General features: G+C 44.9%; 2 protein-coding genes across 4 annotated transcripts in view; one reads left to right on the top strand and one right to left on the bottom strand.

The window, feature by feature from the left end:
* The window catches only part of GFI1B (growth factor independent 1B transcriptional repressor), a 528565-nt gene that overhangs the window by 252690 nt on the left and 256420 nt on the right, over positions 1-19455 (bottom strand). The gene's annotated exons all lie outside the window — the stretch shown is intronic.
* The window catches only part of DDX31 (DEAD-box helicase 31), a 75476-nt gene that overhangs the window by 21545 nt on the left and 34476 nt on the right, over positions 1-19455 (top strand). Inside the window, exons 14-17 of one of the 3 annotated variants that reach the window (XM_073313842.1) lie at positions 633-692; positions 8197-8247; positions 9996-10135; positions 15467-15661. In XM_073313842.1, coding sequence (XP_073169943.1) covers positions 633-692; positions 8197-8247; positions 9996-10135; positions 15467-15473 — 258 coding nt within the window. In that variant the 3' untranslated portion in view covers positions 15474-15661. Of the gene's footprint in view, positions 1-632; positions 693-8196; positions 8248-9995; positions 10136-15454; positions 15662-19455 lie in introns of those variants that run through there. The other 2 variants (XM_073313844.1, XM_073313841.1) reach the window with 2 other exon arrangements.

The raw sequence follows: 19455 nt of genomic DNA, 5'->3' as shown, positions 1-19455 counted from the left end.
CGGCCGGAGCTGCAGCCATGCTGCCAAGGTGCTGGGGGAACTGTGACTGTGAGGGAGGGAGGGGAGCAGAATGGGAGGGGCCAGGGGCTAGCCTCCGCCCCGCTCACCACGCTGCTGGGGAGTTGAGCTGGCTCCTTTGCAAGCCTGTCCTGACCCTGCTCCCTGGCAGGAGCTCGGGGGCCAGAGGGAGGGGTCCTGTGGGCCGTACTTTGCCCCCCTCTGTTCTAGTCCAACGTAAACTACTGTTTTCTTCTTTGGTGGGTCCTTTTCCCACAGATACAGGTGATTCTTTTCAGCATACTAACATCACCCTCCCACCTGCGTCTTCACAGGCCCTTGGGATGTTGGCCATCTTGAGCTGGGCATATGCATTTGGGCCAGCACCAGATGCTGCACCTTCCTCGATGGTGTGATCGTCTTTACTGTGTGGAATGACACCACTATTGCCATAGATTTTTTTCTCACTTCCAAATCTCCTAAGGTGCTGGGATGGAGCCACAGAATTCCACCCACTTCTCGAAACTGGACAGAAATGATGGACGATGAAGAGGGTTCAAACATAAACTGTTAAATTTTAGTTATTTGCTTTACAACAGAGTATAAACATGTGCTGTGTTTCTTTTATCCTCCAGGAAAGGACAGCAGTGTTCCAGGAGTTCTTACAATGCAAGACAGGCATCTTACTTTGCACTGTAGGTAAAGTAGCATACAACATGCAAAAGACTATATGGGTCTTGATCTGGGAGTGGGAGAGCAGATGACTTGGTGATAGGAGACCTTGACTTAATCCTGACTCTCTAGGGGAAAGGCATTTATCGGCTGTATGCTGTAGTTTCCCTCGCTTGTAGAATAGGAACTTTACCGCTCTTTGTAAATTACTTTATGATCCTTGCATGTAATGCACTATATGTAAAGCGTCTGTATACCTGCATGTCTTGGAAAATGTGTCCATTTGTGGCAACTTGCCCTACATGTGCAGTAAACGAAAAGTTGTCCTGACTTGATGACTATCCCAAGGTTAAAGACACAAACATGCAGGGATTAAAGGGAAGACCAACCAGAGGACTACTTCATTATAACTGTGTTTTGCTTTGTTGCTATCCATGGCTTGCCCTTCAAGCTTCCTTCAAGGGTGGGGAGGGAAATTGCCATGCTCTGCTAAAGTTTGCTGGCACCTTTGTGTAGATGTGGCATCTTCCACTTCTAGCTTCTGACCGGTCAGTGCCACAGCTAGCCTGCTGCAGTGGTGCAGAAGGCTGCACGATTTGCTCTCTAATAGTGGCAGCTGTTGATCTGAAAACGTGTGAATCTTGGTGATTTCGACACACGGCAAACTTGTAAATTACAGTGATCGGGAATAATTAGAGCTGAGAAACCCTCTCCAGCTCTGAAATTACTCTCTTTGCTGTGACATATTGTTCTTAAAGGGAAAAGGTGGCAGGTTTGTGGGGGTTTGTAGTTTAATGTATTGTATGTAAAAGCCATAGTTTGCACTGGGATTACCAAGCCTGAATAGAGGAGCCTTTGACTCAGAGTGTTGCTTCTCCCAGTTTGTGACACCTGCAAAATGTGCCCATCTGATGCTAGTTCTGGCCTGAGGAACCCACTTCCGTTTGCTGCTTGACCTTGATCGAGTCACTGTGCCTCGGTTTCCCCGATAATATCAAGATAATATTTATCTACTGCGACATGAGGAGGGCTGTAAATCTTATTAATTCGCTGATGTTTGTAAAATACTTTGAAACTAATACTAAGGCCTGGGCTACACGGGGGGGGGGGAACGGGTTCGAACTAAGATACGCAACTTCAGCTACGCTATTCGCGTAGCTGAAGTCGAAGTATCTCGACTTACCTGGCCGACCTCACGGCAGCGAGTCGACCGCGGCAGCTCCCCCGTTAACTCCGCTTACTCCTCCTGCCGAGGTGGAGTACAGGCGTTGCTTCAGGGATTGATTTATCGCGTCTAGACAAGACGCAATAAATCTATCTCCAATAGATTGATCACTACCCGCCGATGCGGCGGGTAGTGAAGTCATAGCCTAGGTAATGCTAAATACTATATAACTGTTATTTACTAGAATCTGTGCTCGCGCTCTATATTAAAAGCATTTTCAGGGAAGTAGCATATTACTGTGTAATTATAGGCCAATCCCAATTTAGAAAGCAGCATGCAAGGCTGTGTGAAGGTTTGATGGGTAGTAAATGTAGGTTTGCTAACAACATATTGTTCCAGTTTTCTGCAGAAGTGCAGATGGAACATAAACATGTTGTCTTTTCTGTGTGGCATATGTTCAAAGTTATCAAGTCTGTAGTTTTGGTCCCTCCATCTCCCATCAATGCACAAATTCAGATCTGCTTTAAGTAGATGGATGAAGTGCAAGGGGAGTGAGCCGCAAAATCCATCCACAGAAGTTAGGGAGAATTATAATGAGCACGGTGCAGCTGTGCAAATGCACCTCATTCCTGAATTTCAATACATCCCCACCTCTTCTGTGCCGATCACATGGCACAAAGGGCTGGTTTGAAAATTCCTTTTCACTTGGAACTTGATCCAGGTTTGGAACCCAGAATCCGCAGAAATGAAAGGCTGGTGGCTTAACCCTCTTCCTCCTGCTAATCATTGTGCCATGGTTTTAACTGGGTGATTCTCAACATCTAAGAACCGCAGTGCATAGTAGATGCTTTACCGGATCACACGAGGGCACAACAGTTGGTGGTGGGTGAAGCTTTCTACTTCCTTAAACCAGCCTGTTGCTTTCTAGCTACATGCCGCGATCATCTTTAGCACAAATCTAGACAAAGGCAGTTGGAGAACTAGCCTGTTTTATAAACCGGAGCTGCTCCTGGGTTTGTGCCCTGCTTTGTTCATTTGTCTCAAGCTATGACTAGGCGGCTGCAGGAGTATGTCTCTGGGCTGGTGATCTTTAGTTAAGTACATTTATACTCAGCATGGACCCTTTATAAACAGCTGGGAAGTTGGTGTTGGTTCCTTGGGCTCACAGAATCCAGCTGCAACGGGGCTGGGTGGGAAGGGAGAGAACGGGAAGATTTGGTTACCTTCTTCCCAGGTAGAAGTAGAGGGAGGAGACTGAGCCTTGGACAAAGAGATAGAGATGAATCAATTTGCTGGGCACCTGCTCCTGGGAGAGACCATTCAACAGGAAGATGGATTGGGAGAGGAGACGCAGTCTACGACAACCTCCTTTACAAGATACTCCGCTCTTGGGAACAGGGTGGGGACAGACGGGAAGATAAATAGGATGAAGGGGGACAGAAAGGAAGATACTCCAGTGGTTAGGGTGCTAGCCTGGGACTCTGGAGACTTGGATTCTGTTCCCTCTTCTACTACAGCCGTCCTCTGCGACCCTGAGGATGTCACAGAGGGCTTGTCTGTATGAACACTTAGTTTGTGGCAAGCCGGGGTATAAATCTACCTTGCACTAGCCTGCTGACTGTCCACGGGGACCCTGCTGCTGCACTCTTAACGGTTCCTTAGTGCTCTTTGACTTACCCCACCGTGAAATGGGAGTTGATTAAAGCACACAAAGGAGCTTTTAGTGTGTAGCTGCAGGATCCACATGGATCCTTAGTATGTGCGGACTAGTGCAGGTCCAAGTCACACCCCAGCTTACCACAAATTAAGTGTTCGCACAGACAAGCCCTTTGTCTCTCTCTGTGCCTCACTGCCCCGTCTGGAAAATGCGAGCCATATAAATACCTTAGGGAAAGAGAGACACTTTAGCACTATTCCCGAACTGCAGGTGCCACCTAACACGCACGTCCCCAGGGCAGCCAGGAAATGTGCCTGCCTACTAGTTCATTGCTCTATCTGACAGCCGGTGTCTTCTATACAGTTGTCATTCCCTGACTAGCAGTGAAAATGTTTCACGTGGGGGAGTTCCCAGCCCCTTTACTAGAAAGCCCTCTACGTGCTTTGTACCCATAAGGTGCCAGGTCTTGCTCACTAAACGCAGGCTTCTGTTACTTAACAAAGAGCCATGGAAAAATAAAAATCCCTCTTCCTTCCTATTTCTCTGTGACTCCGGTGTCTCTCTCACTCATCTTTCCATGGTGGCAGTCCCTGTGATGCTTTGTTTCTTTCATTATTTATATAATATAATATAATTTTTTTTTTGCCATGCAAAGTAGGCTGGCAAACAAAGAATAAAGAGGCTATGACTCTCCAAGGGTTTCCTGCAGCTGAAGTTCTGCGCAGCTTCCTTCGGGATGTGCCTTTTAAACAAGTTCATCTCTTCCAGGGAGAGAGGAAAGATCATTTGGAGATTGTTTGCTGTTTATTCAGTCACGCTAACTCATCTTGCCAGTTTTCTGGCGGCCCCAGCCAAGAGCTTTCGCCTCTGACAGCTTCTGTGCTCTCTCCTTCCTCCTCTGATTACGCAGCCCAATCTGTCACCCTGCCGGTGGGGGTCTCTACCCTGCTGATGGCTTTCCACACTCAGCAGTAATGACTTTTGGCAGGCCGGGTAAGCACGAGAGCGCCTTCCCCAGCTCAGAGAGCTGTTAGGCCCTCTCTCCCTGTTAGCTAAAGCACTTTGTGAGGTTCTTTGGTAAATAAATGAGTCATTTTAATCCAACTGACAGCCTGGCACCTGAGCAAGCTGCCTTCCATCTGTACTTCTAGGCCTCATGTAGGCAACCAATTGTCAAGCCCAGGATCTTCAAGACCTCACCATTGAGTGTCTTTCAAAAGCGACTTTAGTGATTTCTTTCACCGTCATTAGGTTGCACAAGAGCGACCAAGTGGACCGAGGCCCAAACAAAAGTTTCATGTCCATCGGTAATGTTTTGTGGCAATTCACCTTGTTTAGCTTCCTTAGTCACTTCCCTGACCCCACACCCTGCCACAGGCAACTAACACAATCTGGTGACAAGAATCGGTGAGAGCAGAAATTCCAACAATTTCAGTGGTCCCCCCGGCTGGATACGTCCTGATGCCATGCCCTTCTGCGGCTTCCAGTCTAGCTGCAGATGGGATCAGATGAAACACGTGTATACGGCTTCTGCGGTTTTTTTCCTCCTTGCTCTATCGCTGTTCCTTTCACATCGTTCCTGTAAAATAGTCTCCATGTTCCTCCCACTCCCGGATGGAAGGCCCATTGCTGTGGAGGCAGTGCACTCAGGCACCAGGTGGGAGGAGGAGCTCCTGGCTTGGGCCAGCAGGGATCCCTACAGCTGATTACGGAGTGGTGTTGATAGGCTGCAAAGGGCATTTTCTCGCTTTTGTCATGTGCCTTGGAAAAACTAAGGGGAGCATTAAATGGAAGATCCTCTGGACTTCCTCATGAATGCAGAATAGTCTTTTCTCACCTGTAATCTCTGGGTCTCTATCGTTTCCACTAAAGATGTGAAGTTAAGAGCCAGATTTTCAGCCCCCGTCTCTGTTTTTGCGGGAGCAGTTCTTGTGCCCACAGATAACTGTGGTCACCTTTTTGCACTCACTGAGTTGCAGGCCTGGCTCTTTGTAGTGAAGTGATAGCTACCTGGCTGTGTTTCAGATCAGCTGGGTAGAGATGGAATTATTGATATTTGCACCAGCAATTTCTTTGAGGCCACGTGCAAATCTGGCCCTAATTGTACTAGCGATGATATCAGCATGTTCATTACTGACATGCATTGTACCGTGCCTGGCGTGCTTCGACACACTGAGTGTGGCAGCGTATCTAGTTATAAAGTGGACTGGGGCTAGTCAGAGCTCATTCTCATATCTCTGCTGCGTGTGGTAAATCCCACTTCTATTAACTGGGTCTTTAGAATGGAATCGAATAGCTGGTCAGAACTGAAGGAGTTGGTCAAATCAAATTTAAACCTCGCTTTTCTTCACTGATACCAGGATGTCACCTCTGGAGCATTGAGAACCGCTAAATGTGACCATCTAGTCTAGTTGGTGCTTGTAAAAGGGATATTTATCCCCGCAATTCTGTAGCTCTGTCTGGTACCTTCCCAGAGCAGATTCCCAAAGAGTATTTTATGGAGGTTTATGAAGTAAGAATCTCATCGCATATGGGGTGTCCCAGCAGCAGAAGGCGAATAGGCTCAGAGTTCTACCACCGAACTGCCCTGTGCTGCTTTCACACTACGCAGTTTATAGGAATAGGATCCACAAGAGACGCACGTGGGCTAATGTTGAGGAATCTCTGAAGGACTGCAGAGCTTTCCAATTACCAGTAAATCACATGACCTCATTTTAAAAGGCTGGTATAATCCTCAAGAGAATAAAGGTTAGTAATTAGCAAACTAAACTGAATCCTGCTGCTGATACTGAGAAGGCAGCATGGCCTAATGAACTGAGCAGGAGTCTGGGAGCCTGGAACTCCTCCTAAATTCTAATCCCAGCTCCTACCCCTGACTCTCTGTAAGGACAAGAATTAACCTCTTCATTTTTCTGACTGCTTTCCCAAATGTACAATGGGGATAATGCTGTTTACAGCAGTGGTTCTCAACCTGGGGCTTGAGAACACAGGTTCAGAGGAATAGGGTGTATTGACCTCTCTGATCTTCCCGTACTGCTGCAAAATTGATTTCTCCCTATTTATTTGCTTTAATGTTCTTATGTGACTTTTTGCACCTCTGCTCATCTGACTGTAGGAGTGAGCCGTTTCATAATGAGCACTTCAGGGCGAAAGGATGTGTTGACTTCTAAGGGTATGTCTACACTGCAGTTAGACACCCGCGGCTGGCCTGTGCCAGCTGACTTGGGCTAAGGGGCTGTTTAATTGCAGTGTAGACGTTGGGGGACAGGCTGGAATCCAGACTCCATGGCCCTGCAAGGTGGGAGGGTGCCGGAGCTCGGGCTGCAGCCCCAAGCCCAAACAATGACATCATAATTAAACAGCCCCTCAGCGCAAGCCCCATGAGCCCGAGTCTGCTGGCACAGGCCAGCCGCAGGTGTCTACATACCCTAAGTAGTCTCTATGCAAAGTGGCTCCTGTTTGACTTCACTTGGAGCCACAGTGTAACCTGGCTGGCGTTCATGGGAAGGCCTTTGCTGCTGGAACTTCGGCTTCCTAGTCTTTCACGTGCGTGGGAGTTGCTTGAAGACACTTCAGTGGGCGGCTGACACACTTTTAGCACATTAGGCTCCTACTTACATTCTTAATGTGTTCTATTTTGCAATGAGCTGAAAGATACATGTGTTCCAAAACATTTCCCAGCAGAGGCAAATCTGCATACTGCCACTGTACTGAGTGGGGCAATTGCTAAATCCAAGGAATGTGTAAGGATGATACTGATGCTGCAGGAAATCGGGGATGGGGATTTTGAAGCTATTTTGGAGGGCAATATTTAAACCTTAAGACCTGTTCGAAAAGGTTTGTTTGTAATCTTCACTGGCTGTGGGTATGTCAAAGGATCTCACTCAAAAGTCCTTCTGTAAGTTGGTAAGCCAGTTCACTAGCCAGTGCTTCGTATAACTCTCCCAGCAGCGGCAGGGTTTCAGACTGTTCTCTTCAGGGCTGAGTTTTATTGCTCCAAATCAAAACCTGTTCAGTGTAAATCAAATGGCTAGATCAGGTCCCATCTTCTGGAGGAGCCCACCTGCTCCCTGCAAGTCTTGGTCTCTACTGAAGTGCTTGTTGGCCTTTTAAATAAGAAGCAGGTGCTTGGAAAGTAAACTCAGGCAAGTCGGTTTCCACTCTTAGGTTCTCATGCACTAGCACAAGCTGAAACGTCCAGATTGCAAACATTGCATTGGAACGCTTAAATTCAAACAGTAACATTGTTTTCAGAGGGCTACATACTGCCACCCTTAGTCATAGTGGATAGTATCTTCCTGTCTGAGCACTTCCGTTTTCTTCAGTGGCACAAATCAAGAAGTAAGGCATCACGAGCATGAGGGGGGCAGAATCTCTCCCATAGAATTTAAAGGGCCAAAGACTCAGCTACCATAAATCAACATAACTACAGTGAAGTGGGTATATTTACATCTGCTAGGGTCTGGCCCAGAATAATGAAAATATTTCTGGTTTTGTAAAAACCCTTTTTCGACTTTGTTTTTGTTTAACTCATAAACATTGGTTTTAAACTTTCTGTCTGTCTCTATTTAAACAAAGTATGTAAAACTCCCACAGCCTGAAACTCTGCATTTCCCCAAATATCAATCATTCTGAATGCATTGTATCTGCCTTTATTTTGTAAGCAGTTTTTAAAAATTGTGGTTTTTTTAAATTACTTTTAAAGGATGTCGCAGCACGAGGATTAGACCTGCCTCAGGTCACCTGGATTGTTCAGGTAGGTTTCCGTGTGTGCGCGTGTAAATAAATACTATATACTCGTGGTCAGACAAGTGAAACCTTGTATTGATACTCTTATACCTGGATACAATCCCTGAAAGCCGGGGGTCCATGCTAGGTCAAGTCCTACAGTCTCTGCGTAAGTGCCGTGGTCCACAGGTGCAGTAGATCCCACAGGATCGGGGCCCAAGCTTCCTTCTGGGTCACAGGATTCCCAGGTACCCTCTTTTTCCACAGCAGGATTTGCCCTTCTTTTGAGTGGGAGCTGGATCGAACCCTGAATAAATGGCAGGTTGTAAGTTCAAGGACTGAGGGCGAGAGAGGAGTGTGTGTAAAATATTGTTTATAACTTTAAAATAATTGTAAATTTTATAAGTTGACTTTGAAAAATACAAGGAGAAATATGGAACCCAAGATTTTCACCTACTAAGGGTCCATCTCCATTGCAGCTCTGGGGTGTAATTCAGGCACGCTCTAGCTTTGATCGAGCCAGCATGTTAAAAATAGCAGTGTGGCTGTGATGGCCGCTGGCCCAAGGTGCTGCCACCTCCCAGCAGATGTGTAGATGGTTGGGTACTAGCATGCTATGTTCACCAACAAAAAAGCCTTTTAATTTCTAGCACGCCCCTCGATGTAATTAGTCTGATTTTAATTTTAGCTAAAAAAAAAAAGAGATTTTGTAGCAAATAGCTGGTCAGAGGAGGATGGGGGCAAAGTCTTTAGTTTGCAGGCCAAATTTATTTATCCAAAGATATAGTTGCCAGTGCTTGAACACAGTGCAAATTATCTAAGGCCCTGGGAGACTTGTGCTTGTCCAGAAGGCGAAAGCTCGGTTGTCTTGAGAGCAGTGTCCATGAGCACTGACCTGCAGAGAGCAATTAGATTGCTCACAGCGTCTTACTCAGACCTCTAGCCAGTAGAATTTTTGCCAAAGGGCACAGATATAAAGACTAAAATGGGCTTTGGTCGTTGGGTTTTTTCCAAGTAAACTGCAGAGGGCTTACTTCTAAGCAGTATCTCTGTGCGTGTTGGTTTTCCAGGATGATTTGGGGGAGGACGTGTCCCAATTTATAGGACCTGATGCTGCAAATTGCTGAACACCTTTAATGCCTACTGAAGTAAATGGGTGTCACTGGTTTATTACTGGGGGCTTAATCAAAATGTTAATAGTGTCTGATGAGTAGAGATGGAAAGACAATTGGTCTGTATCCATCACCTACCTCCTACATAAAGAGCTGTACACCTGTACTTTGCCTGTGGTTGTTTTCTGCCGAGTAACTGGCACTGATTCACTTTAAATAAACCAGAGCAATTTAGCCTGACTTTGAATTTGAATCCTTCTCCTTTCTCCTGGCAGCTTTTTCTCCCAAATGTACTGCAGGCAGCTTATTGCTCTGTGTGGGCAATCTTGTTTTTTTTAAAAAAAGGCAAACAGATTACTGACAAGCCTGTGCAGAAATAAAATTTAAAAGGCGAAGAGAGACATTGAGATGGGGAAACTGTCCTATTATCTGAAACTTGGCCAATGTGTCACATTCTCATGTCAAAACCCTGCTATGGCTGATGAGGCTGAGCTGAGTGATGGTTCCAGGGATCAGTCCGATGGGTTCTTTATAAACAGCCCCTTTCTAAGGAAGGCAAGGCACCCAGATCCTCTCTACGTTAATAGACGAGGTGCCTTGTTTATAATTAACACCACCGTGTTCTGTTAATTCCTCCTTTTCCCTCTCATGTTTCCTTCTGAAGTATAACGCTCCGGCTTCGCCTGCGGAATACGTCCACCGAATTGGGAGGACGGCTCGGATTGGCTGTCACGGGAACAGCTTGCTCGTCCTGACTCCTTCGGAGGCAGAATATGTCAACTCGCTGGCTTCTCACAAGATTAAGTGAGTCAGAAACCTGAACAAAAGTTTCAGCTCATCTCAGCTAATTAACCTTCCATGGCACTTGCAGAGGGACTGTGTCTTGTACAGGTTTTAATAAGAGTTATTAATTCTTGTGCTTCAGGACTAGCCACAGAATGGCAAAAAGAGGGAACTAAAACCTATAAAATCCTCAGTATGACAAATTTACTGTGTGGGGGACGGCAAGGAAGGGAACTATTGTGCACAGTTGTTACCTTTAAAGCCCTGTGTTCAGACTTTGCCTACTGGAGGTCACAAGTCAAGTGAGCACCTCTAATGGCTACTGGACACTTGTCCACGTTGTCAGAGTTCATGCTGTCTCTTCACCAGAGATCCAGGACTGGCATAACTGGGGAGTTGCAGGTCACAGTTGAGAGAGTTGGCCAAGCCGTGCCCTATGTTTGGGCTCAGGACTGCAATAGTAGAGACTCTTGGACGTCCTACTTAAGAGAGGCTGGTAGAACTGTACAGGGCCCTGGCACTGGGATGGCATGAGTGTTGCAGGCTAAAAGTGAGGTGTATTGGCAAAGCCTGGGGAGGAGGCTTCAGTAGCGCTTGCCGGCTCTGGCTAGTCAAAGAATGTGGGAGTATGGCTGAGGAAGGCCAGACAGGCTAGTAAGGATGCCCAGAGCCTACATATGGATGGCTGTTCGGCAGTCTGCATGAAATGAGGTCTTAGTTCTCAATGGACAAGCATCCACATCACAAAACCCACCACCCTGTTAGTCCCTCTCTCAGCTCCCTCCTGAATAAAACCGAGGATGAACGTGTCATGAAGACCAAATTGCCTTCTGACCCTTAGAGGTGACCCAACATGAGGTACATTGAGAGGTGGGGGAAGTTTGCACTGCCTCTACCTGCTTTGTGTATAAATAGGAGTTCTGTGTCTGGGAGCCATCAGTCTTGAAGTTGTTGTGAACACTAAAGTCTTCCTCACAATTTAGGAGGGAAAGAGCCTACCTCTAACTAGGGCTGTGCATCCTAGAGTGAATCCTCCCCATCCTTGCTAATCACTGCTGTTTTGGAGCGCTCGTTACTCTGCCACCATGTCCCAAATCTCTTCACCAGCCATTTGGATGTTCACACCTTCCTGTACTCCTCGTATCAATGTCTCTTGTTGTTCAGAACAACAGCCAAGTCACATCACTGTGATATACAATGAACTGGCTTTTATTTTGCGCGTGTATGTATGGGGTGGAACAGCCCAGATTCTAGTTTGGTTTTGGATTCTTGAAATAAACTAACATTGGCAACAAATACCAGATTCTTCTAGGCAGTGAGCCATTTAGTGGTCTAACAAAGAGCCATCCATCATCCCAGGAAACAATCTATTAAGCAGACACCAGCAAGACCTGGAGCGCTAAGCTGACATGTTTTGGGGTTTTTTTCCTTCTCTTCCATGTAACAAATAGCACTGACATTTTAAAGGTGAAATCCCACATTTTTGTGAGTTTTTAACTCCAGGTAGAAAGTTGTATTTTTGTTTGTGTGAGAGAAAGAGGTGAAATTGCATGTTTTTATTTTACTTTAATTTTAATTAGCAAAGTTTCAGCCTTTTGGGTATTTTTGAGACGTTTAAGGAGCAGTGTCTCCTGAGCTTGCTAGCAGTTATAGCAGCTAAGGAGACCTCTTGTTGAGCTGGATACTGATCGTTGGGTGTCCTTAGATGTTATGTTCCACAGCTTGACTGGAGGAGGTGTATGTGAATGTATTTTAGCCCTTCTGAAATCAGTACAGCCAAATTACACTGAGTATATTGTCTTATTTTTCAATTTAATCTTCGTAATAAAACTTGCACGCAATAGGATTGCGGGCCTCTAGAAGAGTGGAGTGTAATTCACCCACAGTTACCTGATCAGAGAAATGTGTGGCTAATTGGGACAGGCTGGTGGTTTGGCTTGTATGTAGTGGCATATCTTGTTCTCTTCCAAATCATCGTGCCAGTGTATGTGAGGGGGCAACAGGCAAGAGAGGAGTGCTAAAGAATTACCGAAAAGATTTGGAAAGGCAACTTGAAGCTCAGGGCAGCAAGTGCCATCCATACAAATTGCCACCACACTTCATAACCTGAGCGTTACGGTGATAATCCTGACCATTTAAATTAGGGTAGAGGGCAAAAGCCAGCAGGCGCTGGACTGCCATGAGAACTTTTGTTCCTGGATCTTCTTTGTATCTTTCTATGAAGCCTGCATAAGTTGTTTGGGTTTGTGGTTTGTTTCTTTGCTTAACTGAAAATATGCTTTTAATCAAAGTCCTGATGGGTTTATCGGTTTATGTAAAATAGTAGGTAAAATGTGTTTCTAGGAAGACAAAGCACAAGACAGATCGCTGGAATTTTGGTGTAAATTAACAGCTATGCTGATTTATGCCAGCTGAGGATCTGGCCAGGAGGATTTTTTCCTCCCACAGTGGGCATTGGGTTTAGGTTCAGAACTGTTCACAGTCGTAAATAATCAGAGCAGATGCAGCATGTTCCTGAATGAAAATCTCTTTCAGAATTAGGAATGATTACCTTTACTTCATTTTCACCTGTACCTGAAGTCGTTATTTGGCTTCTAAAATCTCAGAGCAGGGTTAGCCTTTGCCAAAACCGTTCCATTTTGGCTTTGCTGAGAACAGTAATACCCAGTGGGTTCAGGAATGCTGTATGGTTTCCTTTGCAACTTTGTTTTCTTGCTTTGCGTAATTTAATGTTACGTTTTCCCTCCCTAGCCAGAAATTCTCTCTCTCTCTTCCCCCCCTCCCTCCCTCCCTCCCTGTCATTTCTTATGTATTTCCCTCTTTTTTTAAGGTTAGATTCCAAAATGGTCTGCCTCAGCCCTGTGTGTAACTAAAAGATTTTCCTTCAAAGGAAGGAAGCAAGAAGCAGAAGAAAGTCAGCAAGATATGGATATATATATTTTTTGCTTATGTCTCTTTTAGTTCCTTCAAGTGTAATCTAGCCGCGCCTGCTTCGACAGCCATCAGATAATTTCTTTATCTCCTAACGGCTGCCTAACTAATTTATGAAGGAAAGCGCATCCACTTGAAGGCACCAGTCGTTCCCCCCATTTCCCCTTTGCATGATGCTCCCCGCTGTGAACTGAGTTTGCATAGCTATAAGGCTGTGAGCTGGCACCATGCCAGGAGAGAGGAGCGGGGGTGACATATCTCAGGCAAATCAGTGTCAAAGGCTTGACATGTTCATTCACAGCTTTGTCAAAGCAACCTTTGGGGGTATGGGGAGAAATGCATTTCTCTTGCTTAAGTGGTTGCCATTTATGTTTTAATTTACCGTTATGCTTTTCAAAAACAAACAGAAAAACCCTCAGTTGTCTTTTTATGCTCCATTTCCCTTCCTTCCATTCCCCTGCCTCCCCTTTCCTTTCTCTACCTCTACATTCTCTGTGAAGGAATCTTCTCTGTGCAGGATTTCCTAGCTGCATAAGGGATGATGCTTGCGTTCCACATAGGTTGGGATCTTGGCCAATGCAGAACCATAACTCTCAACCCTTTGGACCGAATCATAACTTCTCTGGACTGGCTCCGCTCCTTCATGGCATGTCATGAACTTGATGTTTCAAGAAGTTGTGTTCACCTCAGTTTCTTTAACTGGGTATGACTGAAATAGCAGGGATGGTGTGGTACTGCAGGTCACAATCAAGGTTCATTAGCAGAACTGTAAGGGGAAGCTTTCCCATGTGCCATGCTTGCATTTAGCAGGGTGATTTAGCGAATAAATTGTGGAGCTGTCAGTATTTACTCTTGGGTTCTGTTCCTGGTTCTGCCATTGACTCCCTGTGTAACCTGGGAAAAGTTATTTAACCTGTCTCTGCCTCTTTTTCCATAGCTGCAAAATAGGTCACCTCTGTTATCCCTGTCTTGCAGGGTATTGTGAGTATCGAGATCAATTCCTATTTGTAAAGTGCTTTGAGATCCTCAGATGCAGGCACTGAAGTGCAGAGCATTATTATTAATCTCTGAATTCACCAAATTTAAGAAAACAAAAATAATACCTTTCAGAATCCTTACATTCCTATGATAACGTTGATCGAGAAAGATTCCTAAACAGTGGTCCAAACTCTGCTGTCCTGTAAACAGGTATAAATCCATAGTAACTCCGTTGACTTTGGTGGAGCTACTTTGGCTTTACATCAGTGTAACAAAGAGAAGAATTTGGTCTTTTGTATAGAGGGATCTATCTACCCACCTCTGAATGTAGCCTCTTGGGAACCCAGGCCCCATCCTTCAAACATTCATGCATGTGCTTTACTTTATGTATTACAACTGGGAGTGGAGAGCAACACATCCAGTTAAAATGACAGGAGAAATTGAAATAGACAGCATGAAAATAAACACCCCTTGCGACACTTGGCTATGACACCAGATTGTCTCCTTTATTTCAAAAGGCTCCATGGGATTTTTAATGATCACAAACAGGCAGGGCATTGGTTTTACACGTAACCTGAAAGAGATGTTGAAGTTTCACTTTTTTGACTGTGATCCCAGAAAGGAAAGAAAATAAAGTCTTAGGGCTGGCATTGAAAATGGCTGCTGAGGCTATGTCAGACTTGGTGAGTGAGCTTATCCAACAGGGAGACTGGGTCTGATCAGCCCTAACCCAAGTAACATTGCATTCAATCGTAATGATTGCAAGATCTTGTGGGAAAGGGAAATAACTTGGCTGGGAAATGGATGCTGCAAGCTAGTAAAACAAAGTCCTTTACAGTATTTTGTTTTGCAGGATGGTGGGGGATGGAAAAATCCTGGTGATCCCACTCTTTTCCCCTAGCCTCTAGACCCTTTGTTGCTGTCACCATCCTTCTGGGTGAGAATATACTGATTTTAGGAGCTCCTTAATCACATGACGAGCATCATTGCTGAGTGACAGTGAGGCTGCTTGGTCCCTACTCCAGAGCTGTATAGGCTGCCTTTTACAGAATCATTGAAATGTAGGACTGGAAGGAACCTCGAGAGGTCATTTAGTCCAGTCCCCTGCACTCATGGCAGGACTAAGTATTAACTAGACCATCCCTGGCAGATGTTTGTCTAACCTGCTCTTAAAAATCTCCAACGATGGAGATTCCACAACCTCCCTAGGTAATTTATTCCAGTGCTTAACCACCCTGACAGTTAGGAACCTTTTCCTAATGTTCAACCTAAACTGCCCTTGCTGCAAGTTAAGCCCATTGATTTTTGTCCTATCCTCAGAGGCTAGGGAGAACAGTTTTTCTTCCTCCTTCTTGTAACAACCTTTTATGTACTTGAAAACTGTTATCATGACCCTCTTTGTCTTCTCTTCTCTGAACTAAACACACCTAGTTTTTAACCTAGGTGTTAGATGATAACACCATCCTGGCCACTATGGATGTAGAAGCCCTCTACACCAACATTCCACACAAAGATGGACTACAAGCCGTCAAGAACACTATCCCCGATAATGTCACGGCTAACCTGGTGGCTGAACTTTGTGACTTTGTCCTTACCCATAACTACTTCACATTTGGGGACAATGTATACCTTCAGATCAGCGGCACTGCTATGGGTACCCGCATGGCCCCACAGTATGCCAACATTTTTATGGCTGATTTAGAACAACGCTTCCTCAGCTCTCGTCCCCTAAAGCCCCTACTCTACTTGCGCTATATTGATGACATCTTCATCATCTGGACCCATGGAAAAGAAGCCCTTGAGGAATTCCACCATGATTTCAACAATTTCCATCCCACCACCAACCTCAGCCTGGTCCAGTCCACACAAGAGATCCACTTCCTGGACACTACAGTGCTAATAAACAATGGTCACATAAACACCACCCTATACCGGAAACCTACTGACCGCTATTCCTACCTGCATGCCTCCAGCTTTCACCCTGACCACACCACACGATCCATCGTCTACAGCCAAGCTCTGCGATACAACCGCATTTGCTCCAACCCCTCAGACAGAGACAAACACCTACAAGATCTCTGTCAAGCTTTCTTACAACTACAATACCCACCTGCAGAAGTAAAGAAACAGATTGATAGAGCCAGAAGAGTTCCCAGAAGTTACCTACTACAGGACAGGCCTAACAAAGAAAATAACAGAACGCCACTAGCCGTCACCTTCAGCCCCCAACTAAAACCCCTCCAACGCATTATTAAGGATCTACAACCTATCCTAAAGGATGACCCAACACTCTCACAAATCTTGGGAGACAGGCCAGTCCTTGCCTACAGACAGCCCCGCAACCTGAAGCAAATACTCACCAACAACCACATACCACACAACAGAACCACTAACCCAGGAACTTATCCTTGCAACAAAGCCCGTTGCCAACTGTGCCCACATATCTATTCAGGGGACACCATCACAGGGCCTAATAACATCAGCCACACTATCAGAGGCTCGTTCACCTGCACATCCACCAATGTGATATATGCCATCATGTGCCAGCAATGCCCCTCTGCCATGTACATTGGTCAAACTGGACAGTCTCTACGTAAAAGAATAAATGGACACAAATCAGATGTCAAGAATTATAACATTCATAAACCAGTCGGAGAACACTTCAATCTCTCTGGTCACGCGATCACAGACATGAAGGTCGCTATCTTAAAACAAAAAAACTTCAAATCCAGACTCCAGCGAGAAACTGCTGAATTGGAATTCATTTGCAAATTGGATACTATTAATTTAGGCTTAAATAGAGACTTGGAGTGGCTAAGTCATTATGCAAGGTAGCCTGTTTCCTCTTGTTTTTTCCTACCCCCCCCCCCCCAGATGTTCTGGTTTAACTTGGATTTTAACTTGAAGAGTGGTCAGTTTGGATGAGCTATTACCAGCAGGAGAGTGAGTTTGTGTGTGTATGGGGGTGGGGGGATGTGAGAACCTGGATTTATGCAGGAAATAGCCCAGCTTAATTGTCATGCACATTGTGTAAAGAGTTATCACTTTGGATGGGCTATCACCAGCAGGAGAGTGAATTTGTGGGGGGGGTGGAGGGTGAGAAAACCTGGATTTGTGCTGGAAATCACTTTAGATAAGCTATTACCAGCAGGACAGTGGGGTGGGAATAGGTATTGTTTCATATTCTCTGTGTATATATAAAGCCTGCTGCAGTTTCCACGATATGCAGCTGAAGAAGTGAGCTGTAGCTCACGAAAGCTTATGCTCTAATAAATTGGTTAGTCTCTAAGGTGCCACAAGTCCTCCTTTTCTAGTTTTTTCAATCTTCCCTTATAGGTCATGTTTTCTAGACCTTTAATCTTTTTTGTTGCTCTTCTCTGGACTTTCTCCAGCTTGTCCACATCTTTCCTGAAATGTTGCACTCAGAACTGGACACAATGCTCCAGTTGAGGCCTAATCAGCGTGGAGTAGAGCAGAAGAATTATTTCTTGTGTCTTGCTTACAACACTCCTGCTAATAGATCCCAGAATGATGTTTGGGTTTTTTTACGACATTGTTGACTCATATTTAGCTTGTGATCCACTATGACCTCCAGATCCCTTTCTGCAGTACTCCTTCCAAGGCACTCATTTCCCATTTTGTATGTGTGCAACTGATTGTTCCTTCCTAAATGGAGTACTTTGCATTTGTCCTTATTGAATTTCATCCTATTTACTTCAGACCATTTCTCCAGTTTGTCCAGATCATTTTGAATTTTAATTCTGTCCTCCAAAGCACTTGCAACCCCTCCCACCTTGGTATCGTCTGCAGACTTTATAAGTGTACTCTCTATGCCATTATCTAAATCATTGATGAAGATATTGAACAGAACCGGACCCAGAACTGATCCCTGCAAAACCCCACTCAATATGTCCTTCCAGCTTGACTGTGAACCACTGATGATTACTCTCTGGGAACAGTTTTCCAACCAGTTATGCACCCACCTAATAGTAGCTCCATGTAGATTGTATCTAGGTTGACTTGCCTGCCTGGAAGTACGCTTTGTGTGTTCCAGTGGAGACTTGGATGCACTCCATGCCTTGTTGAGCTGGGGAATGATATGATGGGTCTGTACGTTGACCTGGAGTCTTCCACATGGCAGCATTAAGCAAAAGAACTTGGCGAAAAAAATCTGTTTGTTACATTTAGAATGCTGTGATTTAAAAATAAGAGCCCCTCTATGCTTTCACATGGGCACAGATAGAAAGGTAGAAAAAGATAGAAGGTAGAAAAACGTGGAGGAGCAACTGCATAATATGCCAGAAAAAAAATTTTGGCCCTCAAATTTTCCCAGAATTTTGGTTTAATTCTTAATACAGTACTGTTCATACAGCCAAATATTGGTCCTACTGAAGCCAATGGAAAAACTTCCATTGGCTTCAATTAGCACAAGATATGACCTATGAATGCTTATACCTGCATTTCAAGCATTTGTTTTTCAACACAATATTTGGGCGAGGGGGTTGTTAACATGTGGGAGAAAACCTTTCCTATGCTAGAGTTAAAAATGCTCTGCCCATGAAGGCTAAGAATGCTCCGTCTCACGTTCTGTAGTCTTCTGAGGAGTCCACCACTAAAACAAGGAAAGATGAGACCTAATAAAAAATAAGCAAAAAGAAACACTTTCTTTTCTGGGAGCAGGGGAAAAACCTTTCTTGTGTCTCAAAATGTAATTGTAAATCAGGAGTATCCATCCAGCAGGTGTGTTTCCAATGGGGTCCTGCGGGGGTTGGTTCTTGGCCCTATGCTATTTAACATTTTTATCAATGACTTGGAAGAAAGCATAAAATCATCACTGATAAAGCTTGCAGATGACACAAAAATTGGCAGTGGTGAATAATGAAGAGGACAGGCCACTGATACAGAGCAGTATGGATCACTAAATAAACCGGGTGCCAGCAGAGAATATGCATTTTAATATGGCTAAATGTAAATTTATACATCTAGGAACAAAGAATATCAGCCATACTTATGGGATGGGGGGCTGTGTCCTGGGAAGCAGTGATTCTGAAAAGGATTTGGGGGTTATGGGGGAACTGAGGAGGAGAAGAGAGGCTATTTTACCTCTATATTGGGCATAAATGCAACTGCTGCTGGAATACTGCGACCAGTTCTGGTGTCCACAATTCAAGAAGGATGTTGATAAATTGGAGAGGGTTCAGAGAAGAGCTGTGAGAATGATTAAAGAATTAGACATCAGAAAACATGCCTTATAGCAATAGACTCAAAGAGAAGGTTAAGGGGTTACTTGATTACAGTCTATAAGTATCTACCTGGGGAACAAATATTTAATTATGGGCTCTTCAATCTAGCAAAAAAGATGTAACACAATCCAATGGCTGAAAGTTGAAGCTAGACAATATCAGACTGGAAATAAGACGGTACGAGTGAGA

Source organism: Lepidochelys kempii, chromosome 16 (genome assembly GCF_965140265.1).
Source record: "Lepidochelys kempii isolate rLepKem1 chromosome 16, rLepKem1.hap2, whole genome shotgun sequence".
Classification (NCBI taxonomy): domain Eukaryota; kingdom Metazoa; phylum Chordata; order Testudines; family Cheloniidae; genus Lepidochelys; species Lepidochelys kempii.
This window is presented reverse-complemented; position numbering and strand designations above follow the sequence as displayed.